The following is a 27,555-nucleotide window of genomic DNA, read 5'->3' as shown; positions in this document are numbered from 1 at the left end:
ATATGAAAAAGCAACAGAACAAATGCACTCATTATAATTTAACAATTCTGGACTGTAGAGAACAACTACTTTCACAAACCTTTATAATCTATTAAATAATTCCAGAATCTGAGTAAGCAGTATACCTTTAAGGAAAAAGGTGTTAGTCAATACTTCCAGACATTTACATAAAAATCTCACCTTGGAATGCATATTAAAAAATTGAGGAAAAAGATATCTTGAACTAATTCTTTATATGAACTATATGCACCCATTTGGCTCTTGTTACACTTACACACACACATACACACACACAATTGTCTTTTCAAATTAAAAAAATATATTCCTCCTTATTTCGTGGATAAGAAAAGCTAAAAGTATTTCTAAAACACCTTCTGTGAGTTCAATGTACATGTATCATGAGAAAGTTAAGGACAACCACTTTCATGACAAAGACAAAATGTAAGTAAAATAAGAACCTATAGATATTTTGAAATATAAAGATTACAAGAAAAAGATTTTATCTGTGAGGATGAAAAATGGAAACTAAAATAACTGCTCCTGTTTTTACATTTGTACACATTGAAATACATTTGTATTGCAATGTGAAAAGTATAAAATATTCCAAGGAACTATGTTCCAAACATAGAATGATTTGGATTTCATACTTTACCCCAGAAACTTCATCAATCTCCCACTTTTAAATCTGGAAATGGATGGAGCATATTAATAAATTTACCTACAGCATACCTTTGACTTCATGGAGTGAAGCATTATTATTGCTATTGCTAGTGGATGTTCTGCCACTATCAAGGCTGGCTGGTCTCGAAGCTAAATGAAAAAATCAGGAGACAGTGATAAAACTTCCAGCTGAAGACAATGAACTTTACATTCTGATTACAGAATGCTTTGAGGAAGCAATCATGCATACTTTCACAGGCTGAGCATGCCCACAGAGTTGACTCTTACAGATTAGAGAGCAAAGGCATTTCCAGATAGTTCAGTTAAACAGTTGAGAACAGGACACTTCTCAGACAATAGCTGAGATTCAAAGAAAAGAAGATAAAAGTGCATAATTAGATTTGGAAATGGATTTCTAGATGGATACCAGGACTGTTTTAGTTGAACAGAATGACATGCCCCCCCAAAAAGAAAGCTGGTGATTAGGTCACTTACAACAGATCAGACAAGGAACCCTGCACATTGCAGAGATGCCACGAACAGGAGGAATATGAGCATCTGCACAGTTAATGTCCTGTATTCCTATCCATACAAGGGAAACAATTGCACAGTTAACATGGCCCTATCCTACTTCTTAAAGTCCTGCTTACATATGAAATTCCTTTAACATATTCCTTTACATATGAAATTCTGTTATCCACTATTTGTTAATTTAGTTTGGTAAGATATGACTTTCCAGATAGAAACTAAAAACTCTGAAATGCTCAACATAGCAGAAAATGTGGTTTCTTAGAGTTTGTCCTTTGCCAAAGTGAATATTTTTAAAACCAAACATAAAATGTATCTCATCACTTTAACCTTATGCCAAAATGGCAACAAAATTATCTTTGAGCATTGTGCAGGCATACTTTATAAATGACCTTGATGAAAACAGAGTCAATTTGGATGAAATAATAACCTTAAAAAAGGCAAAAGGGGGTAGTAGGTTTGAAGAAATAGCAGAGGTAGCTATGAGATGCAGGTTAGAGAAAACATGCTTGCTGGCAGTGCCACATTCAGCAGGTCAATGCAAGAGTCTTAGCATTCTCATTCTGTATGTAATATGTACTCTCTAAATAAAGTTCATATCTTACCATGAACTCTTGATCCCGTACTAGAATCATCACTAATACCTTGTGGACTTACGTCTTCAAAGGATGTAGTATCTACATAAAATAGCAAAATGAATATAAAAATATTTTTAACAAAAAAATTATAAAATTTTATTTATGCAGAATATGGAAATTCTTTTTCAACCATGTATAATACATCTTGATTTAACATATTTCATAGATTCAATCAGAAACGAATAGGAGTAAGAAACAGAATAGCTCTGATGAGAGTTGACTTGCTTAGGGAAAACACCAGAAGCACTGAAACAATCTGCCTGTGACCCTGCAAAGCAAAGCAAGAGCCTGGGTTGCTCTATATGGTTCTCTGTGATGCTATAGTGTTTCTAGGTTTTTTTTGTGTTTTTTTTTTTAAAGCTTCTATCACTCTCTCCTTTTCTCATTCTTTTACTTGGTTTACTTTTCCATTTCTTGTTAGTTCATTATCTGTTTATTATGAAAGGCCGAGGAAAAGATTTTAGTTATTTGTACGATGTTTTAAATTTTTGAAATGATTTGAAAATTCCCTCAGATCAAATCCAGATTGTTTTGATCATTATTTCAGGTTGCTGCTGTCAAAAAAGTAAACATGGCAAAGTCAAATTAAAATTCCTATTGCCAACAGTTAACACCACAGCGCAAATAGCAGACGGCCTATACCTTTATTATTAACCAACTGCTTGGATCTGAAGCCTGTAGAAGAGTTGACAGTTGAAAAGTTGATGGCTGTAGTAGAGAAGGCCATAGCTCCCAATTCTTTTCTCCTTTTACCCGTTGAAATATCATCAGGAACCTCCAAATTCTCAGTACTACCTGTCCACTGTCCTCCTGCTAGGACCATGGACTGCACCAGGTCATTCATGGCTGGGATGCAAATGAAAGCAAATGAATCAGCATGGTTAATGTATTTGCTCTTATTTCTATTTTGTATTATAAATGATATGACTTTTGTCTATGGATTAATGCAAGTGAAATAAAAAACTAACCACAAGGTCATTTGAATTATGACATGCATTCAGCTGAATGAAATGAGTAGGCCGAAGGCTGATAAACTTCAATAAATGTTTTTATCACCCTCCACCCCCTTTAAAGATAGGAAAAGGAAATTTACTCTGTACAACTGCCATGCTTTTGAGCAGTGATGTACAATATAATTAGAAGCCTTCATAATGTGGTTCTGTGGTGACAAAAATGGCATGAATAAAGGTAATATGGAGAGCAGTTCTTTACAGCATCACTACTGAAAATGATAAAGAGTCCTTGGTCAGAGCAGATTACTGAAGAAATTATTCATTTTATGAATCAAATAAGTATACCATTCAATAAAAACCTGAAAGAGAGGATATCCAAAGTGACAGACATTTAATATGATTATGTATTTACCTATTCCACTTAAAAAAAGAAAAACCAGAGTATTATTATATAAAGAATGACAAACATTCTCAAGGGTTACAGGCCATTTTATTTATTTATTTATTTAATCCTAGTTCATTAAGAAATTAAATACCTAATGCTAAAGGTTTTGTTATATTTTCTTTAAGTAAATTTCTTTGGGAAGAAATCTCTATGGCATATAAAATTAAAGGTTTTTTTCTGCCAACTTTTAGAAAGTACTGGAAATTTCCAAGTATATTACATGTATGACTAAACATATGCATGTATATGTATAAGTGAACATACATATAATGCAAATTCAGTGCCAGTTAAGAAAAAAAATATTCTTCCAGCTCCTTGTATTACAGGAAGACTGCACTTTGCAAAATAAGAAAATTGGCACAGTCCAAAGAATGGTTAGTGAAAAATTAGTAATGGAAGCCAGTGTAGTCATTTGAAAGAAGCTGAACTGTCATAAAGTCTTACACATGGAACGACGGTAGCAGGCCTTCATTTTGTCTTTATCCTTCGGTCTGTTCCTCAAAAAGGGCAGTCTTTTCAGTGCAACCACTTTAATGTCAGAGCATGAGGAAAAACAGAAACAGAAAAATGAAAGAAAAAAGGGAGAAGAACAGATGGGAGTTAAATGTTGAAATTAAGGACAGAAATGAATGTCTGAGCTTCAGCTATGTAAACTATACTAAAGCTATTATCCTCGTGCTGCTGAGTGATAATGAAATATGAAATATGTACTTTGATACTTTAAAATACTTGAAAAAGCACTGAAGACAATGATGAGAAACATATACTTTGAAAGCTTGGATTGACTAAAGTCCTAGAAATATAGGAACTGATTAGAACTACTTACAGAAGGAACAATTTTCCTAGTTAAGTTGTAAAGATACACCTTTATTATTAGGGCCATTATTGGTGGATCACAGAGTACACATGATGAAAATGTAGAAGGCTTTCAGTCCTCTATTTTCTTTAACTTTTTAAATAAGATTTTATTTTGGAAAAAAGGTAATTCAGAAAAATGTACATCCTGTACATTTTTAGTACAAGCATTAGGTAAAATGCCTCAACAAAAACTAGGGGATGTTTAAAATAATCTAAAGAAACTTAAAAAAACTTTCATTATTTCCTTAAACTTCAAAAAAGAAAATAGGGAATTACTTCTTGGTTTAAACTGAATTCTGGTGCATTATTTAGCAGCACCACAGAAATATATACTCTTCTAAGAGAAGTCTTTCAAAAGATGACAATTATATTAATTTCATTTTGCAAAAGGTTGGCTGGGAGAAAGAAAAAACAGTATTTTGATAGTAGCTTTTAAGCTTTGATAAGCCTAAAAGATAAAGAGGTAACCTAAAGCAAGCAAAAATGACAGAAAAATATGTATTTATAACATTTTTAGATATTTTAAATGGCTTTTGGGGTTATTAAAAAAAATCAAAGGTAGCACTATGCAGGAAAATTATATGAAGGAAAATTAGGGTTATACTACAGTAGGAGTCATTAACATAAAAATTAAAATGTTCACTAGAGTCACTAACATTCTTAAGCTACACTTTAAGAAGATTTTAATACAAAAAACTGTTACACCTTTTTGGAACTGCAATTTAAGAGCAAGGGGAAAAACTCACATCAAGATTTAAAAGCATACTGTACACAGCCTTAATAACTATGCTGTTTCTCAGGGTTTGCTGTCATCTTATAAATAATAAAAAGCTCTTCTGACAAACTGACGAGTATCACTCATTAAGGAGAATGCAAGGACATACAGCTTTTTAACTTATTTATTTGATTGCTATTAAGAATAGTCATGATTCATTTAAGCTTTTATTTCATTTCTAGCTTGGTAAACACAGCTGTTTTCAATGATTAAAAAGAAATGAACTGAAAGCAATGTAAAAATGGACACTTAGCTAAAACAAAGCTGAATGGTTGCAGCATGCACACGTTGTCTTGTTTAGATACTTTCTTTTCCTGTTTTCAACTGTTTTCCATAGACTGCTTTACTGACAGACAGGCACTCATCCAAAATGGACAGGATAAAAGGAGTTTTAAATCTGCCAGTGGTGGAATGTGATCCTTCTTATGGCAATTAGTTTGTAGATATACAATGTTCTCTTCCCAAACTATATTGAAATTAAGGGAACATTAGAATGGTTGGGTTTTGTGTTTATTTTTAAAATTCTAAAACTGAACAACTGATGGAAAGGAGAATATTACTTCCTTCTGATTCTTACTCTGGATGTTTCAGCAGAGAGTATGAAGGAATGACAGATTTATATTTAAAACAAACAAGATTACCTCAAAAAAGACTGTGCCTTTCTTTTGTATATTTTCATATCAGAATTGAAATATCTTCCTTTAATTAAAAAAATTAAGTATACCCATGACCATTTCTCATTAAATATGATGTCAGATATTTTATATCCAAAGGTAGCAGATAAAATTGAATCATCTGGCACCTTTTTAAGGAAAACTTGATGATCTCTCTACCATACTCACAGGTTTCATGTAGATTTGACTGACAAGACTAATCTTCTATGGATATATAGAATTAACCACTTTCCTATACACACACACACTTGTACATATGTATGTATGTATGTATGAATATGTACTCAGGTATGTGTATGATTTTTTTGTTGCTTACTTGTGGATTCTAGTTTACAGGGTGCTATAGTTGCATTCTGAAATATAGCCTATAATGAATGTCTAATCTCCTACACTCTAAAATACTGTTTTTTCAGAGATAATTCCCCTGAGGACAAAACAACGTCTATATAGTTTTTTGAGTGTTTTGAGAGCTGCCCATATGGAGAGTCTACCCCTAGGGGAAGTAGTAGCTGTTTTTGCCTATACTATACTTCAGAAGAATAGTACTGAAATTCATATATATATATACACACATACACATATACACATATATAGTTTACTATATGTATATATGTTTATATATGTGTAAACATATATACATACATATACTTTTAAATTTAGTGATTCTGGTTATAGTGTGAGTGGATTCATAGTATCCTGTTTACATATTTTATAAGAACATTGCTAGTAGTCAAATTCTTGTATATCTTCAAAGGGCCTACCACTGGATTCTTTTCTTTCCCTTAAAATACACTTTTTTAGGCTTTTACTTTGCTCTTGATGTTTAGCAAAGTGCACTAATAATGAAATCAAGAGAGTATTAATTGTATAGGGCATGTTATGATATCATACTTCTACATTTGTAATTTAAAAAGTTAAATTGCAAGTTTATGCACAAACTTACATCTTTATTTTCATTGAACCTTTACCAAACAATCCCTCAATAACTTTTATAACCTTCAACTATTTCTAAATCATTGAATAACATTCTTTTCAAATTCATAGCGATTTTTCTTTGCTTCCCCACAATGTAACTTTTCTCCAATTTGACAGCATCAAAGTATGAGTAAGACGTCATTATAAAAAGCCTTACTATTAAGTTATAAATAATTTCAAAAATGAGCTCTTATAAATATTTCTCGGTTGCTCCTCAAAATTGCCCTGTGAAGTATGACACAAAGGTAAAAGGCTTGCCCATGTTAACAGAACTAGCAAGTGGCAGAGGTATACTGGCTCTCATTTCACTGGTCTTTCTATACTATTTTACCTCCCTGGCCAAATGATGGTATCTCTGTGTATGGTATTTCTCTAAATACACAATATAGAAAATCATGTAGTTATGCAGTATTGCAGTAGGCAATGAATTTAAAAATGATATGGAGTTAAAAAGAAACACATTCATCGACTATTATCCCAAAGGACTGTGGAAGCTATTTAAAAGAAATCTTCAGTGAGGATTCTAAATCAGTACTAGAGATCACAAACGTTTAAAGAGTTTAATAAGCACTCACTGCTGCTTTTCTTGGTCCCCAGAGTTTGGCCATCTTCTAAAGAGTTTGAACCTACTGAAGAACTATCTTGACTATCTTGATGGGGGAGTTGAAGAAATCCTTCACTGGAGTCTGAGCGGGTTGGTGTTAACGTTAGTGATTTCTGACGCTCCCGATTAATGTCTTTCTTAGACTTTATCAATTTTCTCATTTTTAGAGTAATCCAGTTGCCTCTCCTAAAAAATAATTTTAAAAGATTCTTATCAGTCTAACATTCAACATATGAGTCCTTCTCAAAATCAGAAGCTTCTCTGTTTTGTTTTTTTTTTTTCAAATAAAAATGAAAATAAACCTGGTTAATAGTACCTTCTAGGAGGAGATGGGTCATAAAATTTGTATTGATCCATAATTTTCTCTTCTAATTTCTCCTTTTGTCGTCTTAATTCATTTAACTTATCACTATAAAAATAAAAGGACATGCATCATATTTTGTACAGTTATGAATGATATTATTTGGGGACTAAGATCTAACTTCTCCCCAAAACATAAAGAAATACAGATACCACAGTTGACAACTAATTTAGTAGGTAGTAACAATGGAGTTTTTTCTAAGTTTCTCATTTTCTTTAAATTTACGACTTACTTAAATAAAAGGACATAGGACTTAAAGTTTCAATTCTTCAATAGGATTTTTGTTTGAAGAAAATCTTCCATATTACAGTATCATCATGACAAAAGAATTCTCTCAACATCTTTTTACAGCTATTAAACAACATTGTATCAACACTGACTATTCCCCTATTCTTGGATATTTAGTATATCAAATCATTTTTGGTATGAAGGGTGATTTATCATAATTTATATAGGCAAAAAATTTAAATGTTGGATAGCTTGCTTAACAGTTACAAATACAATAAATAATCCTACAACGACATCTTCATGCAAACAGATTTTTTTCCTTTATGTCAGAATTATTTAGGCTTAATTTACTAGTAGAGAATTATTTCCTGCCTCCAGCAATGCATGAATACACTAGCTTCACCACATCTTAGTTTCATTTTTATGTTCTTCACAGTATATATTATATAGGGAAATGAAAGTAAAATGATCTAAGAAAACTGTGATGCCAAAGAATACTATTTATTAAACAAATATTTAGCAATCATTCACAGTGAGGAAGGCATGAGCCATGAGGTGTATATAAAGATGAATAGTAAGTTGCCCAGCTCTGCTTATAGTACAGTAGGAGACAGAAGATATATACACAAGTGACTGTTATAATCCAAAATAGTAGGGATGACAAAATAAAAGTACCGTGGAAGTACTAAAGGAACTTATAAAAGGGAAAATATTTCCATCTTGGATGACCAAGGAAAGCCTCATGAAGAAAAAGGCCATATCAGATAGACTGAAACAAAAAATAAGAATGCTAAATTAAACAGCTGAGCTGAGAATAAGGAGTGAGGGACTTTCACGTTTAGATTTCGCTTAACAGAAAATCGGAAGTATTGAAGGTTTCATTACAATGTGACATTATAAAATCTATGCTTTACATACCTTAACTCAATGATGGAAGAGGATATTATCAGAAAGGATGGAGGTAAAGAAAGCATCCAGGATGCTAATGGGGGTAGCCTAGTTGAGTGGGAGGGAAGAATTAGGGTAGTGGGAAACAGAAGGAAATGATTTGAGAGTTTATATGGAAGAAGAACTTTGTGAACAGTTGTTGCCATTAGTTATACCACAGCTCAAATAGCACACAGCCTATACCTCCCAGTTCTTTTCTCCTTTTACCTGCTGAAATATCATCAGGAACCTCCAAATTCTCACCAGTACTCGTTCACTGTCACTCCTACTAGGACGATGTGACAGAGGCATTCAGCTAGAACTGTCTGACATGTAAGATGATATTTTAAATTCAAAAAGTCAGAATAGGAGGTACTAATATTTATAAGTCAACTGTATAGATACGATCATTGAAACCTTGGAAATGGATTATTCACCAAAGGTCAGAATATTAAGAAGATAAAGTGTTGGATAATACCTCTGCTTAAGGGACAGGAAACTTAAATGCTAAAATTTTAGATACACTCACTGCTTCTTAAGCTAAAATACCTCTTATGGCAGAGAGTAAAGGCATACATGCTGCCAAAGGATTAAAGATCCAAAGTGGCCAGCCACAAACGTGAAATTTCTTTGAAATTTACATTTACCTTAAAAGTTCACAGAGACTCTACCTTTTGCTCCATGATATACCTGTGTATTAATATAAAAATAATGTTCCTTGCCCCAAATTTTGTAGTAAAATCGACGCTTCAAAAAATGTATGGTGTATCCTGGCTTCATATGTGCCCTGAGGCTCACCATTATATACATTAAGCCTGAAAGTCACATATTATTTCATGTACTCCTTAGGATAATGCTGGAAGTAGGTGTTATATCTCTATTTTAGAGAAAAAGAAACCAATGATCAAAGAAATGAAGTAACTCGTCTACAGTCACATAACTAGTAATGAGAAGAATTGGGATTTGAATTAGGAGCTGTCTGATTTCAACATCTTTGCTATTTCTATTATACTATGGTGCTTCTCATTTAGGGAACAAGAGGAAGAGAAGAATTTAGTAAAGGTGAATCATGGTGTATTACAAAGACTATCCACTGAGCTAACCTGGCCAAAATCTCTGATTTTACCAGATTCCTCCACTCTCAACAGAGATACAACTTACCAATAATTAAGCTCTGTCAATTCTATCTTTCACATCTCTCTTGTATTGATATTTGATTTCAACTATCACTGCTTGTGAATTATTTTTCATTAGATTATTGCAACAGCCTTCTTAAAACTTATTCCTTGTCTCTATTCTCAGAACCTCCAATCTACACTCTAATGTCATCAGTGGTTTAAACAAACAGTCAATCAAACAAACAAACAAAAAGCACAAATCTGATCACATTACTCCCGGATCAAATTTTTCAGCAAGTCCTTTGTACGGCAAAGAAAACCTTTGTCAAGTGGCTCCTGAGTGTTTAGCCACTTCTCTGCTACTCCTCCTTCCTCAATTTTGTTCCAGCAAGAACAATTAATTTTTAGATCCTATACCACAGTAATAATATACTTTCATCACACCTCCTGTTTCTGCATTTGCTGCTCTCTTGGCCTGGTATGCCTCCTTAGGCAAACTCCTACTGAACCTTTAAGTCTCAGCTCAAGCAATCATCTTTAGAAAGTCTACCTTCTCTTGCAGACTAAGGTATTCCTCCCCTTATATTTGCTGTATTTCTATGGTTTCCTATACACACCTCCATTACAGAATTTATTTGTATTTCTTGCTTTATATTAATAGTTCATTAAGTGCAGGATCCATGTGTTTTTATGTTAGTATTTCTGGTTATTAGCCCAGAACATAAACATTAAAAAAATATATATCGAAATAATAATGTTGAAAATCAAGAAAAATTAGCATTGCATTTTCTCTGCCACCAGGTATGGCAATGATAAAATCATGAGTAATATTTCAGAGTGCAAGATTATTTGGTACCTACATGTACTGTCTTTGTTCAACATGAAAAAGATCCTTGCTTTCCATATTCTGCTCCAATAGTGTTCTGTTCTGTAGCATTAATGTCTGAATTTGATCTAGTAGATGTCGATTTTCCTCTTCTAAATTTCCTTTAAGTTGGCTTAGCAACTGTTTAAACACAAACATTTATTTTTTAAAATATCAACATTTATATTTAACATAAATCCCCCAAAACATCTGAAAAATATAAGTACTTCACAAAGATTTAAGTCTTCTGCTATTTGAACAATCAGATGGTTGTACTCTGATTAGAACATGAGTGATTATTTTAGTAATAATGACAGCTAAAGTACTGGGTTATGTGCTGGACACATATGTTTCCTTAATTCTCACAAACACTGGGTTTAACATATAATAAATTATCTAGTTCCAAAAACACTGCTTTCTTTACAGCTGTTTGACTTAGAGTCCAAAGCTAGATTCCTATCTCTGGCCTTCCATTTAAGTAGCTATAAAATGCTGAACAAATTAGTAACTCTCTGAGCCTCAATGACCCCACCTATAAATTGAGGATAACAACTCCCACCCCCCAAGACTGTTGCAAGGATTAAATAACATATGTAAAGTACGTGGTGTCATGCCTATGGCACACAGTAGGTGCTTAATATACCTCATTCTTCCCCCAACCACTGTTTTCAAGAAACCTTAACAGTTTGTGTGTAATTTTTATGGCTCGATCCAAGGGAGTCAGGTAATCTAGTATCAATAAATGGGTGGTATTACTACTGATTATTACTAGTAGTTAGACTGCCAGCGTGATTGAGCTGCTTCTTCTCTGTAGTCAATAGAAATTAGAAATATGCCTTAGTTAGGCCAGAGGTTTCAGTAGAAGTCAGAGAGCCCAAAGTAGTGATTGTCAAAATTTAGTGTCACTTGTAGAATATATTTTTTAAACATAGGGGAAAAAAAGCAAGAAAAAAAAAAAAGATAAAGCAGATAGTATAATACTATGAATATCCATAAATAGCCATCTATATCTAACAACTGTCGATACTGTGCTATATTTGTTTTATTTATCTATATGTTGTTAAATTGAAATGCAACATATGTGGTAGACTCACTACAAAATTGAATGCAGTGCTCCTCCCTGTACCCTCTTGTGCTGTGACTTCTCACTTTTCCTATCAAGAAGTGGAATCTACTTCCCCTCTTCTTGAATTTGGAATGCCTCTGGCCAAGGGAAGGAGGCAGAAGTGATGGTGTGATAGTTCCAAGCCTTGGCCTCAAGAGGCTTATGTGCTTCCCCTCAGTCTCTTGGAATCCTATTGGAGGATGAGAGACCACATGGCACAGACAAGTTACACCAGCTGGGGCCACCTTAGACCAGGCAGCTCTCAGGGTACGTGCCAGCTAACTGCAGATACAGGAGCAAGCCCTACCAAGATCAACTGATCTTAGCGCACACATCAATGCAGATTAGCATATCTGCTCAGCTAACCCAGACTCATGAGCAAAAATAAATGTTTACTGTCCCTTACCACTGAGGTTCTATGGTTCTTATACAGCATTACTGCATCAGCAGACAACTGATAAAACATATATACAGAAAAAAGAACAAATTTTAAGTGTATATACAGCCCAGTGAATTATCACAAAATGAACTCATGTGTGAAGGAGCACCCAGATCAAGAAACAGCACATTAATTGTATTCCAGAAACACTTGTTGTGCTCTCTTCCAATTACCACCCCTTCCCACAAAGATTAACTACTATATGAACCTCCGACACTATGGATTCATTTTTCCACTCCCTCCAAGTCATGTTATTATATGACTTAGCCCCTAGCCAAGGGTTAGCATTTGACTCAAGTTGGGACAATCAGCCAGGGATAAGGTAGTTAGGGCCCTTTCTGATCTCTCCTGAGAAGTCTTCTAGACCACCAGTGACATGTAGGACCTTATCAAGACAAATTATGGCTAGCTGTCACATTCCTTGGATCTCCACATTAAATTTCTGAGTAGTTTGCTGGTCTGTGACTTGCCACATCCAACATTCCAACCTCAGGCTATCTGAGAGTTGGCCTTTGACAGCCCTCCTGGGTGTGGAACTCTCCTGTTCTCTGCTCAAATCAAGCCAGTCCCCTCCAGTAGCAAAGTGGTTGGTTTTCAAGGCTTGCCCCTTGCCTGAACTACCAGGTATGGAGAAAAGGGAGGAGGGGACTAAGAACGGGAGAAGTCACATGATAAAATGCCTCAAACAACCTCCTACCCAAAGCTGAGTAGTTTTTCTTTAATAAATTCTTCTCAATTTGTTGTATGTCTTTGCTTGAGTTCCAGAGACCTAAAATGGTTGTTTTTGATAGTTCTGTCCAATTTTATTGTTTCCAGGGAAGTTGACTTTGTCATGTTCTTCACTGTACGTCATGTTCCTCTGTTAAGTGTATTACCCCAATTATATTTTATTTAAACTTTTATAAATCACAGGCAGAATGAATGTTCTATAATTTCTGAACTCTGTTGGGTAATTAAATATGTATGATTTCAAACTAATTTTTCTATTAGTTTGTGATTTCAGACAAAAAGCTTTCAAGTATCACTTTTCTGATGCAGTCTATTCCTAATTCCATTTAAGGGTTTGCTTAAGTGCTGGTTTCCTAAAAGTTCCAAGAAATTCAGACGTTAAGCTATACTCAAGCTTTAACAATTTAGGGACCAATCATAAAATTTAAGAATTATTTAAGGCTTTCAATATCCTTTTTCTATTTCAAAACTTTTATCGCTTTATCAAACCATCATGGGAAGAGGCATGGAATTATGTTAAGAGTAGAACTGTATACATAAGGCATATGTCACTTCTGTTCAAAACTCTCCCATGGCTCCCCTGTTTTACCCAGAAAAGTGTTTTACAATGGCCTATAAAGGCAACATATCTGGCCCAGGCATATCTCTGAGCTCATCTCCTACTACTCTCCCCCCTTTGCTCATTCCACTCCAGCCACACTAGCTTCCTTGAGTATTCCTCAAACATACCAGTATTCCCCTGGCCTAGGTTCACTGTGTGGGCTGTTTGCCTGGAATGTTCTTTCCCCAGATATCCACATAATAATACACTAATCTTCAAATCTTTGTTCAGGGATGCCTAGTTAAAATTTCAACCTATACTCCCTCATCCACTTTGGGGGTCCTTATCCCCCTTTACCCTACTCCATTTTTACTTGCACATAACTTATCATCTTGTAACATACCATATGTTGCAGACTAATCTTCAAAATGGTTACAGCAGTATTTCCAGTCCATATGCTCTTCCGGAATCTTGCCATTCACCATCAAGAGGCTGAGTCTATTTCTCTTGCCCTTGAACCTGGATGGGACTTTGACTGCCTCGGTGAATAGAATGCAGGGGAAATGATGCTGCATGACTTCTGAGGCTTGATCATTAACATAGAGATGGCTTCTGTCTGGTTCTCACCATGTTGTGAGAAAGCCCAAACCAGTCCATGGGGAGAGATCATGTGAAGAGGAAACTGATGCTTCTAGCCGACAGCCAGCATCAACCACCAAACATGCACTCAGCCTTTCAATCTTCCAGCTGAGGGCCCAGATGCAAGTGGAGCAGAGACAAACTGGCCCCACTGTCCCTGTCCAAATTCTGACCCACAGAATATGTGAGCATAATAAATGGCTGTTTTATACCACCATGTTTTGGGGTAAATTGTTACACAGCCATATGTAACGAAACACTGAAACACTTATATATTTCACTTACTTATTACGTTTATTGTCTACTTCCTTCCACCAGCACATAAGCTCCACAAGGAAAGATATTTTTACCTTTTTGGTTTACTAATACATGCCAGGTGGTCAGTAAACATTTTTTCATTAAACAAGGGTTAATTTTTCAAAGTATCTGAACATATAAGTTTAAACTAATAATAAAAATTGTTGAAATTAATGATAAAGGAAGAAGGAAGTTTTTCTGAATGATCTGTGAATTTCAATTATCCCTGACCAATTCTTTTAGAAAGACCCTACTAAACATATACTGCTATTATCATTATTATAATATGATTGTTTACTTTTTAGGCAAGTCTTGATACCTAAAGAGAAGGAAACAGCAATTAAACTTATTAAGCTCACCTCACACTGGTTATTTAGCTTGGTGGATGTGATGTCCAGTTGTTGGTATTGTTCCTTTAACTTTGAAAATTCAGCTTCTAATCTTGTTTGTTCCAGTCTGGAACTATTTAGAAGACTTTTCAAGTTTTTATGGTCAGTTTGTAAAACTTCAGTCTCTTTTAAAAGCTGATTATATGTATGATTCAACCTATAATTAGAAATCATGATATAAATAGAGTTAGATTCTCTTAACAGATTTCATTATAATTTACACAGTGTGAAAATGCTGTAAATCACATTCAGACATACTGAAAGAATATAAAAGATTCTCTTGCCAGTGATTAAACTCATCAAGAATCAGTTTCTAGTCTGTAAAAACTATACTTTAAAACTTTTAAGTATTAATACGAAAATATTTAGATTAAAGGACAAAAGAGAAAATAACCAATCCAGTTTTGATTAACCTAGAGAATTCAAAGATTCTACAATTCAACATGAAAAAATAAAGAAAAATCAGATCGAGCAAATTAATCAATCCAGTATGAGACGTGGTAATCTATCAATCTGTTGCCAGATAACTGAGATATACAAACTTCAATCAAAATTTTAGTTATTGAGATTTGTGCAGTTGTGGCGAATTGTTCATATTTATGCAGTCCTCAATTATTCATGATAAATTTTGGATTTTTTGGTAAAAATCACAGTATAGCCTTTTCTGTTCCTTTCCACTATTATACCTTTAGAACAAGGTCCACTGACCTCTAAGAGGGAGATCAGCAAATTCTTTCTATAAAGGACCAGAGAGTAATAAATACCTTAGGCTTTGTGGGTCACGTGCAATCTACAGCATGCTCTTCTTTTTTGTCCCCCACCACAACGTTTTAAGATGTAAAAATTGTTCTTTGTTTGGGGGTTGTACCAAAACAGGCTGCAGACTGGACGTGGCCTGCTAAGCTAGCTGTAGTTTACTAACCTTCATCTTATGGAAGGAATTAAGATCAGGAACCCGCAAAAAGCGGAGGAAGCCAAACAAAATAAACTTTTGCTCAGGATGGTACTTGCTCAGAACATCTAATAACTTAATTCAACTCATTTTCCAAAGAATTTGAGTAAGCTTATAAGAATTATAAATAATAAAATAATACATTTTTAAAAATCATGACTTGGTAAAAAAGTAAAATGGCAAGACCAGAAACATACAATAAACACTCCATTAATAGGTTGAATCCATGTATGAATGCATGCCATGTGTGTAACAGCTGGGCAAACCTCACTGAGGCATATAGACAGCTACATAATGCTTCATGGCAGGAGGGGATATAAAGAGGTAGAATATACCATGTCCTCAATATCATCCCACTGGCAAATACTAAAATAACCTCTTTAAGAGAGTTTTTTTACATTGTCCCTCAAAGCTGAGAACGTTAACACCAAAATGCAATTTAGTGAACATAATTCTAAAGAGACCAAGACAACCTAGTCCACCAACTTTCTTGGTTTGGCATTATCTAAGATTAAAACCTAAGCTATTTAGAGAAATGGATAAACTACTGTTCTTTAGATTAAGTCTTCACAAATATCTTTTATTTGTAAAAGAGCTCTTTCAGGTTTTACTTAAAGCCTTTTCTTCCCTTAGAACACAGGCATGAGTGCATAAAAGCTGGGCAAGAACAGCATTGAGAGATAGGAAATACTCTACTCAGGACCACTCTTCCCTTCCAAGCCTGCATAATCTTCTGGTTCAAGTTCATCATGCTCAATTTCTTCTTATCATTTAGGCTGAGTTCTTTCTGGAGACTCTTCATTAATGTATGCAAAACAGATTTCTGGAAGGTCTACTCAAGTTCACAAACTGTCCCAGTTTGGTGTGAATCCCAACAAGGAAAAAAGGTTAGGTTGAAGATGGGACTTCCAGACTTAACGCATTCCCCAATGTTATGTATGTAATATGTCCTTGTATCCTGTAACTTGTCACAATTTGGTCTTCTGTTGTTTATACTGTACAAATACATGTTCCTTGATTCTAGCTTGGTGTTGAGCTTGTTAAAGTTCAAATCCATCAGTACAGAATTTCTAGTTGTAAAAATTCCCAAATTAAAAACTACTAAGTATGAAAATGAAAATGGCTCTAGAAGCCTAGGGATTTTTTTAATAAAGGAAAAGAAATAGCTGTTTAATTCTAAAAATAGATTGCATTAAATCCATAATAGGACAAATACTCAATGAATGTTCCCCATTGAATTTTGTGTGCTGTCTTTCAGCACTTCTGCTACGGCAATGTAAAAGCAGTACAAATATTTAGGCTGTTTAAATTTTTCAAAGGCTTCTAAAAATTTTTTGAAAATATACTCTTATGAAGTAGGCTGATCACCAGTTGACAAGTTATGATTTTCTCAAGGCTTCAAATTAAAAAATAATTGCCCCATGGCAATATGAGACCATTAAAACCTAAGACAGTTAAAACTAAAAATACAAACAATGAGCTAGAAAATGATAAGGCTGCTCACTTTTAGCACCTTCAAAGACAAGAATCAGGATACCAGACTAGCAGAAAGAGAAAGACAAAAAGAATCAGGTTTAATTACATTCTGTCTCAATAAAGTATGTAAATGCTATCGACATACATCGAAATTTTGTTTTATAATGTGGCTTAAAAACTTAATTAGTTGAATAAATCAAGAGAAACAATGAGAGAAAGCAGAAGATCCAGGTTTTCGTCTGAGTCATTCTATAACTAGCTACATGATTTTGTTGGGTAATTTACTTATTGCTCTGGGGTCTTTTTAAAAAATTCTAAGTTATGGATGGTACTACAAAGGGGCAACATACACGTTGGATATAATGAATAATACAAAACTAAAATATATAAATATTTATTACCTATCATTTTCACCACAAAGTTTCTTGTATTCTGCAGCTACAGTTTCATGGTTTTTGTTTTTAAGCAGCATTTTTTCCTGTTCTACTTTCAGTGTTTTTTCCAAATCTTCCAATTGTCCTTTCTGTTTTAGTAACTGATTGTAACTGGAAAAAAAAGTTATGTATTTGGTTTATAATATTTCCTTAGAAAAAAAGAAAACATTTTAGAAATAAAGGAAATAATAGTAATTTATTAATATGTATCACATAAAACATGTAAATTTATATACATTTCCTGCATAAATTATCTCAGAGCTGTTTAACATATACAATTTATTATATTACCCAATGAAAATTGGTTTTAAGTTAACAACACAAGAAAAGATAATAAATTACCGATCTTCAAGGTCTTTATGTTCCACCTCAAGATTTTTGTGGGCAGACTTTAGAGTTCCATGTTTAGCAATGAGAGACTCATACTCTGAAGCCTGTCGTTCATGCAGAAGTTCCAGCTTTTCATGATCTTTGATCAGAGAATCATAGAGAGATTTCAGGTCTTCTCGCTCTTTGATTACAGATTCATTTTCATTTTCTAAGGAAGACTGCTGGATTAGGAGTTGTGCATTCTGGTTCATAAGTGAGGTACTTTGGGAATTAAGAGTGGAATTTTCAACCTACAAGAATGCATATTGTATTAGACACAAGAAAAATAGCTTATAATGTTCTTTTTTTTAAAGTAAAAGACAATGTTAACTTTAGGAAGCACTAAATAAATCACTGCATGTATATTCATATTATACTGAGAAAATTTGGATTTTAGCACCCCAAAGAATAAGGTTACCATTTAATTTTGATTTTTGGTAGGTGTTACGATATATATTATGATATACATATCATATATATGTTTTGGGTTGAATTATTTAATTTAATTAATTTATTTATTTTTGGCCGAGCTGCACGGCTTGCGGAATCTTAGTCCCCCGATCAGGGATTGAACCTGGGCCCCCTGCAGTGGAAGCATGGAGTCCTAACCACTGGACTGCCAGGGACTTCCCAGGGTTAAATTATCTTAAATGAAGGTGATTAGCAACAATTCCATGAAAAAGAACAAAATTTGAAATGCTAGTTTATCATTTTCTAGAAGTTGAGAGTTGATAGAAGTAAACAATTACTTGTGAATATTCAATTGGTAATTTTCTCAAGTCTAAATTAAATTAGTATTTGCTGTATCATTTGGAAAAGAGTTAGAGAAAGAATGACGTTTAGATTCAGAGGGGGAACTTCTTCACTGCTTTTTAAGAGGTTTCAGAGAGTTGCACTTTCCCCCACTTGACTGTTCTATTTGAAAAGACACTGGTAGTGTTAAGTGCAAGATGGATCATTTGAATTAAGGATAAGTCCAAAGACAAAATTCTCATGCTGTGTTGTTTTTCCAGTAACGTAACTAATAGATATGCTGCAATCATACTCTAAAACAAGGGTTTCTACCTGATTAATTATTAGCAGCTTGATGAAACGGGTAAAAGGCCATAAAGTCAATATAAATAAAATTATCTTTATTTGATGAGTAAATTTATTACTTAATTTAGAGGCTCTGACATTTAAAAAATGCTGATATCCGAAAATTTGGCAAAGCACATACAGAAATACTTTATCTTCAACTAACTGTTAAATTCTCTCACTAGGAAACGTTACCATGTCTAGTCATCCTTATTTTAATAGCATAATAGCATAATTCAAGAGTTTTGTTGCATATCCCGATAATTTTACATTACAACCTGAAGCTTGGCATTCTGTGTTTGAAGAGTGGTATTCTGCTCCTGTAATGATACTGTCTGCCTCTGAAGTGCAAGAATCTGAGCCTGCAAATTATTGTTCTGTGTCTCAAGTTGCTTCAGTTGAGTTTTCAATGCTTGCTTCTCTGCTTGCAGTGTAGCATTCTGAATAAAGAAAACACATATTAAAAAAAAGCAGCATCAAACATATTTCTGTTTAACAAATACTAGAATGTTATACAAGTGTTTATTACCATTATAATCCAAAAAAATCTCAACAATCTTGAAACAGAAAAAGACAAAACATTTCCCCTCTATCCCAAATTGTAAAAAGATATTTAATCTAAGGAAAAGAAAGCAATACTAAAACCTTAATATACTATTGTGTCTGTGCTCTGCCTGCTTTATAATGTCCAACAAATAACATATTCCATTATACATATATTTATTAACACAAAAAACTAGAATGGGATTGTCAGTTCAATGGTTTTTATGCTGTTCAAAAGTGCCCAGAGTGCATGGGGCTATGTCTAGCCAATGGAGTGTACCTTTTCAAATTGCCCAAAGGCAAATATATATATATATATACACATACAGATGTGCGCACGTGCACGCACATGCGCGCGCGCACACACACACACACACACACACACACGTGGTGGTCCCAGGGGTAGCAGCAAAACTAAGTATTTTATAAACACAAATATTTGGAAGAGAAGCAGGAACAATCTAAGCCATCTGTTTAAAAAATTTAGTCCATAATAGACCTAACAGATGTTACGTATTTTCTTTAGTGTTTTTTTTCATGGCATAAAACACTCACTAAAACTCTATTTCATCTATAGGACTTCTGGAGCAAATCCAAACAAAACATACTATTTTCAATTTTTCTAATACATATGGCCATATTTCAATTTTATAGTTAAACAGCTGAATTACTATGTAAATCATTATATTTAATGTGATAGATAATAAAATGTTTGTTATGGATATTACATTTTCAAGATTATTTCTAAATAAAAATTCATTTAAAAATTAGCATCAAAAAGTATAAACAAAGAATCCTTTAGAAAACCAAAACAAAACTTTAATGTACAAGGCCAGAATCTGTATAATTGCAACATGCAAAAAAAGTTACAACTGAATCACAACAGATCACTTTTATCGTATCTACCTTATGGGACAAAGACAACATTCACTTTATAGGCTTTCAAGTTATATATACTACATATCACTGCATAAAAGGCAAGTCATGATTTGACCCATATATTATACCATAAAATCAAAGCTGAGGAAGAAAAATGCTTTAAAAATGGGTGTTGATATTGTACTTGTGTTTTGTTCATTTGATCACATACAAAGGATGAAAATAAAATTTACACTGGAAAATAATATGGAATAATGATGTACTTGTATACCATTTTGATACACCAAAGAGGTGAACCATTTTTCACCTACACATGTTAACTACTATTATAGGTCAGCTCTTTAGAAACCAAAATGTACAAACGCTAATGATAAGTCTGGGTATTCCCTAAGAATAAGAAAAATTCCTACAGTCTATAATGAATAGAAGAGATAACTGAGAGTAGATAAGATATCTCAGAACAGGAAAAAGTTTACAATGGAAAAGTATGAAGTCAACAATATATGTACTAGCAAATGCACAAAAATTACCAGTCTAACATAGGGTAGCTATCTTTATAAACCCATCATCTAAAATGGCTGAACTATGACAACCAAGTAAATTTTTCCCCCAATGGAAATTTATAGAGGAAGTCAATGGAAAAAGAGATTTATCTTATACAACATTACACACCAAATTTTCTGAAATGTAATTATTAATCCAAGTGATTGATCTATACATATATATCACTGAATAATGAAACACAGGTATTCATATATGGCTGATATATATAAAAAAGACATAAAATAGCTCGCTAATAATATAAAACATACAAAATATTTTCTCCTATCACTTCAATAAAAATTAAAAGGCTGGTAATATCCAATGTTAATCTGAAAAAATAGGTATTCTGTTAGTGGGACTGAAAATTGATATTTCTGAAAAGCTCATACGATTATATCAATTAAAATTAAAAAGCAGAAACTAACACAGCATTGTAAAGCAATTATACTCCAATAAAGATGTTAAAAAAAAATTAAACACACACACATACACACCGAAATATGTGTGTGTATATATATATATATATATATATATGCTCTTTGTCCTATCAATTCTACTGACAGGAATTTATTACCCTATGAACATGTTATATATGGATTTTCACTGCAGCAAAATCTGAAAATAACTTAAATGTCCATTGATGTGGGATTTATTTAAATTATGGTAACATGCACACAATGGAATAATACAATACACAGTTATTAAATAAAATGATATAGCTCTGTATCTGCTAAAATAGATCTCTAAGATAACATAATTGAAAAATGGAAATAAGATCCCACAAGTGTAAATCTGTAAAAGAAATATACGTCTATAAACAGATAAATCACAAACATTTTTCTGGGAAGATAAAACCGTTTTCAGTGATTATTTTTGGATGAGAAAGTAGAAATCAATAGTGAAGGAGATTAATTTTTGACTTCACGGCTTAAAGTTTTCAATTAATATTAAACTACAAAACAATGAAAACCATAACTATTTTACTTGTTAGCATGTTAAGTTCTTTAAGCTCATTTATCTTTGAAGGATAAATGGTTGTTGAATTTGATTACTTTCTACTGTCAAATATTTAGTAAACTCATTTAGTGAATATTTATTAAGTATCTGCTATCTACCAAGCGTTGTTTTACATACTGAAAGCACAGTGATGTAAGAGAAGGACAAGCTACCTGCGTTCAAGGAGGTTTTTTATAGTAGTCAAACAATAAATCAATGAATAAAAGAATTTCACCAGTAAAAAGTTCTATAAAGAAACTAAACAAGGCAGTGATGTGACAGTAAATGGTTTAAGTTGGGGATAGCTACTTTACTGGGGGAAGGGGTCAGGGAAAACCTCTTGTAGAACATATGTGTTATGAGACCTGAATGCTAACAGAAGCCAGTCACATGTTCCAGGTAGGGCAAGCAAACAGAAAAGCCCTGAGATAGGAACAAACGGAAAAGGCCAATATGACTACAATTAATTTACTTATTATGTGCCAGTCACTGTTCCATGTTTTCCACATATTAACAGATAATAATAATAATATCCTCTGATTAATAAAAATGGTTGGTGGAAGAATAATATGGTATAAGGTCAGAGATACAGGCAGGGCAATATCAAAAAGGATCTTACAGATGCAGTAAAGAATATGGATTTTATTATAAATGAAATGGGAAGCCATTGAAGATTTTATGTAGGAAAATGACATGACCTGGATTATGTTTTAAAAATAACTCTAGGTTACTACATTGAGAATGGGTTAGTTTGGGAGTGAAAGGGGCAGGCCAGTTAGGAGGATACTCTAATAGTCCAGATGAGAGATAATGGTACCTTAGACTAGAGTGGTAGCAGCAGAGATGAAGAGAAGTAGATGAGTTTGGGTTATATTTACAAGACAGAGTTGACAAAGCTTGCTGATGGACTTACATGAGGGTGACGAAGAAAAGAATATTAAATTATTAGTTTTTCTGTGTGTTTTTAATATTAAAAAATAAACCAGTCAAGAAAGTATAAAATGAACAAAGATACAAATTAGATAAATTTTCTGAGTTATATATTCAATGATCCTTTTCTTCTAGAAAACCTTATTCCTACTAAACTACTTACATTTCTTTCAACTTCAATTAATCTGTCTTTAACTTTCAGAAGCTCTCTGGTTGTTTCTTGACTTTCTCGCTCCCATTTGTTATCTTCACCAGAAATTGGAGGAGAGCTCTGTACCATCCTTTCCTCATCTTGTCTCTGCTTGAGAGCTTCATAATTCTTTTTCACCTAAAATTTTATTTAAAATATTTTAAAAAATTGAAGTATAGTTGATTTATAATATTGTTTTAGTTTATTTAAAATATTTTAATGGGGAGAAAACATACCACCAAGGTTATAATATTTATCATAATTAGCTTGACTCCACAATGGTCTGGTGAATGTGAGAGACAGTTCATTTAAAAATATGATAAGTAATATACATGATTATAATTATTATTATGATCACAATTTATGCTTTGTAAAATTCAAATCCTTTCCTGTAGAAATATTAAATATACTCTGCTTATATGCCATGTTCCTACAATATATTTTGTAATTTCAGATCCTACTGTTTATGACGAAAATATCACTGAAGGATAGATTAACTGGATATAGACATGCTGCTAAATACTAACAATTGTTTTTAGAGCTATTTATAGCTGATTTAGAGATTTCAGAGATTCCCATATCAGGAACAAATAAAGACTTGACACATGTTAATTCCCCTTAAAAAGATACCTGAAGTTGAAGAAGTATCTATATATGTCTGGCCTTTTAAGAAGGATTTTGTTGCTCAGAATGACCTATGTTAATAAATAAATGACTTCTTTATTCAGATACTGACCCACATAAAATTTCTGTAATTCATTTTTATGAAGAGTGAGCAATCCAAGGATATATCTTATCTAGGGTTTTCTGGTTTTCTGGTATAACCAAATCCTACTTTAAGAGAGCAAAATCAAAACTAAAAACTTGGGGACTTCCCTGGTGGTGCAGTGGTTAAGAATCCACCTGCCAATGCAGGGGACATGGGTTCGAGCCCTGATCCAGAAAGATCCCACAAGCCGTGGAGCAACTAAACCTGTGTGCCACAAATACTGAAGCCTGCAGGCTCTAGGGGCCGCGTGCCGCAACTACTGAGCCCATGTGCTGCAACTACTGAAGCCCACGTGCCTCGAGCCCATGCTCCGCAACCAGAAGCCGCCACAATGAGAAGCCCATGCACTGCAACGAAGACTAGACCCTGCTCGCCACAACTAGAGAAAGCCTACGCGCAGCAACCAAGACCCAATGCAGCCAAAAAATAAAAAAAATTTAAAAAAACAAAAAAACTAACAACTTGGTAATCATCTAAAATTAACTATTAACTTAATTACTCTCTTCAATTTAAATTGATGATTATTATACTTATCCTGAATTACTAGTTTATCCTAGGAAATGATTATCATAAATTTCTAAATTAACCCCAAACTTTCTATTGAGACAAGGATATAAACGTTTAAAATAATTCAATGTCTGATGCAACCTTAAGAAGGCTTATGGCTCAAACTTTGCTACTACTACTGAGTTAGAAAATAATGATGTGAGACTAAAGAAAAAAAGATGCCAAGATAGAATGTAATTTAAATCTTGGCAAGTGACCTAACAGGTGTTCCGGGATCCTGATTTTCCATTTTTTTTTTTTTAAATACTTTCAACACCCTAATAACATGGATGGATGGCATCATTTCCAGTCTCCTATTTTACATTAATTTCCCACAGGATCTTTTTTCTAGGTTTATAAGAGCTAAAGACATATGTCATTATTAAGAAGGGGACCTGAGAAAAAAACTCAAAACTTCTCATTTTTAGCCCATTGTTCTTACAACTAAGTTTCAAAAATGGTTCCTTTACCTTATCTATCATTAATCAGAATCTCTAACTTATGTTCATATAGAAAATGACATATTTTCCATCAAGGTTTCTCAAGAGGCAGCATATAGGTGCCTTTTTATCTAATTTATTACTCTTTGCCTTTTAATTGGGGATGTTTAGACTGTTTATATTTAATGTGATTACTGACATGGTTTGGTTTGAAACTGCTATCTTGTTACTTGTTTTCCATTTGTCCAACCTGTACCTTGTTCTCCCTTTTTTCTTTTTCTGCCTTCATTTGGATTTTTTGATTCTAATTTTATCTCCTTTGCTGGCATTTTAGTTATACCACTTTGTCATGCTATTTTAGCAGTTATTTTATGCCTATTACTCATATTTAGCTTTCATAGTCTATGTTCAAGTGATACACCTCTTCACGTATAGTATTAAAAATTAGAACAGTATAATTCCAGTTGAATACATGTTTATGGCAGGAAGCTAGTCCAATAATAGTCCAATTATGCCAAAATGGCTGGAACTGGAAGATAATGATGGAATTTTAAATCTCTACCTTTTAGACTTGAAATACATCTTATACTAACCCATCCTCAAACCCATTTATTTTCTGGCTTAGTAGCTTCATGAAATTGACTTTATTTGCAATGTAGTGATATTGCTTAACAGGGCAAAAAATTCAGAAAATAAAGCAGATTAATGGCATCTGGCACCAAGTTTTATTTAATTTTTTTGGACAACCCTTTATGTTAACTAAACAAAGTTCCAGAATTTCTTCTGTAAAAAAATATGTTTCATGTTAATGTCTGAGACAAACACCAGCAATGATGGTACTGGCAAATGAGGAACAAATCCTTTTCCCCTTCCTGCATGAGAAATTCATCTTTGGGTAACTGTTTCTCTGGAAACCTGATAAAATTGGAATGTTCTATGTTACCAGGCAAGACTGCTTATGGGAAAAATGATCTCTGATTGCTAAATTGTATTTGTAATTAAGATAACTATAAATATCTAATAGGCAGCTACACCTTTGAACTTCTCTGAGTGCAGCAACTCTTAAATCTTAAGCCTGTGAAGATCTTAAATCCATGCCTTGGAGTTGTTGCAAGAGATGATGACTGCTGTGAAGCATGTAGTCTCAAAGCCAGGGCAGCTCCCACACACAACCAACAGTCATCTGGTGAGAAGATGACTCTCAGACAATTATGTGAAGAGGGACACCTGATAGTGCCCTACCATCAGCTTATATTTCCTATAGTGTTCCGAATCATATGGTTCTAAATGCGGCCTATAGTAAACTTGCTGGTCTGAATGTTTGGTTGACTGTAAAACCATTCCGGGTATGACTACAGAGCTGATAAAAGGGAGAATAAGGCAGAACACGACTCTACCAATCTACCATACACTAACCCTATGGAAAGGGCAAGCCCCTTCAATTTCAGTTTATTCAGGTGGGGAAAATAGTAGCCCCTGCCTCACATACTTCACTGAATAATTCCAAATATCACAAGAAAACAAATTTAGAAAAGACCTCAAATTTTTGAGATCAAGTGCTTTCTTATACCACACATACTATTTCCCTCTACTTGTTATCCTCACACCCATATCTTTGTCTATCAAACTTTTACCTGGATTCTCAATAGGAAAAGAGTGCCCGTGAAGTGTCAGAATCACACTGAGAGTTCTTCCCAATGAAATAAGCCTGCCTCTTCCCCATCCCACTCGCACAATTCTGATACGTCCCTTACTGCATGAGGGACATTCATAGATGAAATAGGATTGAATAAATTATAGTGTATAGACAAAATAGTTTGTTACAAACTACACGACAAAGATCTGTTGAAGAATATTCTAAAACTTAAGAAAAAGGAAGAATAGACAAAATGTTAATAAAATTATGTTTCATTTTTATTTTCTACTTTACACTTTTCTGTCCAAATATTTGACAATTAGGGAGTTCCCTGGTGGTCCAGTGGTTAGGACTCGGTGCTTTCACTGCCAGGGCCTGGGTTCAATCCAGGATCAATCCCTGGTCAGAGAACTAAGATCCTGCAAGCCGTGCAGTGGGGCCAAAAAAGAAAAAAAAAAAGACAATTAAAATTCTTTCCAAGGAAGTCACACTTACTGTTTTAAGTTCTTGGCGCAACTGCTGGTTATAATTTGTGGACTCTTCTAATCGAGCTTCTAATGCAGCGATTTTTTCTTCTTTTATTTCAAGGGACTTCTTTAGAGTGGATTCTAATTTTGATTCCAAAAGTTTGTATCTATTATCCAAGTATAAAAATAATACAGTTCATTATTGGAGGTCAGAAAATTATTTTTAAAGATAATTTATGACCACAGATACTGATATTATAAATAGACTTTATAAAATAGTCTTTCTAAAAAAGAAGCAAATTAAATTATCCTGCTCTTACTGCCCACTCCCCCTTTTAAACTATTCCTGGTAATGAAAAAACAAAAAATCACTGAGTAAATCAGTAAATCACAGCTCCAAATTACATTTTAGGCTGTCAAAAGCAAAAATTAGTACTCAAAAAAGGCATCTAGAAGATCTGAGTCTCAAAATATTCCTTTCAGTTTTGTGAGAATAGAATCTATACAAAGAGTAAGTGGATGGATTTATCACATTATTAAGCATTTGTCTATGATATTAA

The 27,555-nt window shown here is 33.6% G+C and overlaps 1 protein-coding gene across 6 annotated transcripts in view; it reads right to left on the bottom strand.

Moving 5' to 3' along the window:
* The window catches only part of CCDC88A (coiled-coil domain containing 88A), a 126,676-nt gene that overhangs the window by 9,825 nt on the left and 89,296 nt on the right, over window positions 1-27,555 (bottom strand). For 4 of the 6 annotated variants that reach the window (XM_007189991.2, XM_007189993.2, XM_057557795.1 and 1 more), the window contains exons 17-29: window positions 27,024-27,162; window positions 23,111-23,275; window positions 19,335-19,496; window positions 17,953-18,230; window positions 17,578-17,721; window positions 14,719-14,905; window positions 10,605-10,750; window positions 7,427-7,519; window positions 7,082-7,296; window positions 3,669-3,752; window positions 2,469-2,672; window positions 1,794-1,865; window positions 730-810 (exon numbers count right to left, since the gene is read on the bottom strand). In XM_007189991.2, coding sequence (XP_007190053.2) covers window positions 730-810; window positions 1,794-1,865; window positions 2,469-2,672; window positions 3,669-3,752; window positions 7,082-7,296; window positions 7,427-7,519; window positions 10,605-10,750; window positions 14,719-14,905; window positions 17,578-17,721; window positions 17,953-18,230; window positions 19,335-19,496; window positions 23,111-23,275; window positions 27,024-27,162 — 1,970 coding nt within the window. Of the gene's footprint in view, window positions 1-729; window positions 811-868; window positions 1,243-1,793; window positions 1,866-2,468; window positions 2,673-3,668; window positions 3,753-7,081; window positions 7,297-7,426; window positions 7,520-10,604; window positions 10,751-14,718; window positions 14,906-17,577; window positions 17,722-17,952; window positions 18,231-19,334; window positions 19,497-23,110; window positions 23,276-27,023; window positions 27,163-27,555 lie in introns of those variants that run through there. The other 2 variants (XM_057557797.1, XM_007189995.2) reach the window with 2 other exon arrangements.

The sequence above is a fragment of the Balaenoptera acutorostrata genome, chromosome 12, assembly GCF_949987535.1.
Source record: "Balaenoptera acutorostrata chromosome 12, mBalAcu1.1, whole genome shotgun sequence".
NCBI lineage: Eukaryota > Metazoa > Chordata > Mammalia > Artiodactyla > Balaenopteridae > Balaenoptera > Balaenoptera acutorostrata.
The sequence above is the reverse complement of the archived record's forward strand: the minus strand, read 5'-3'. Positions and strand labels throughout refer to the sequence as shown.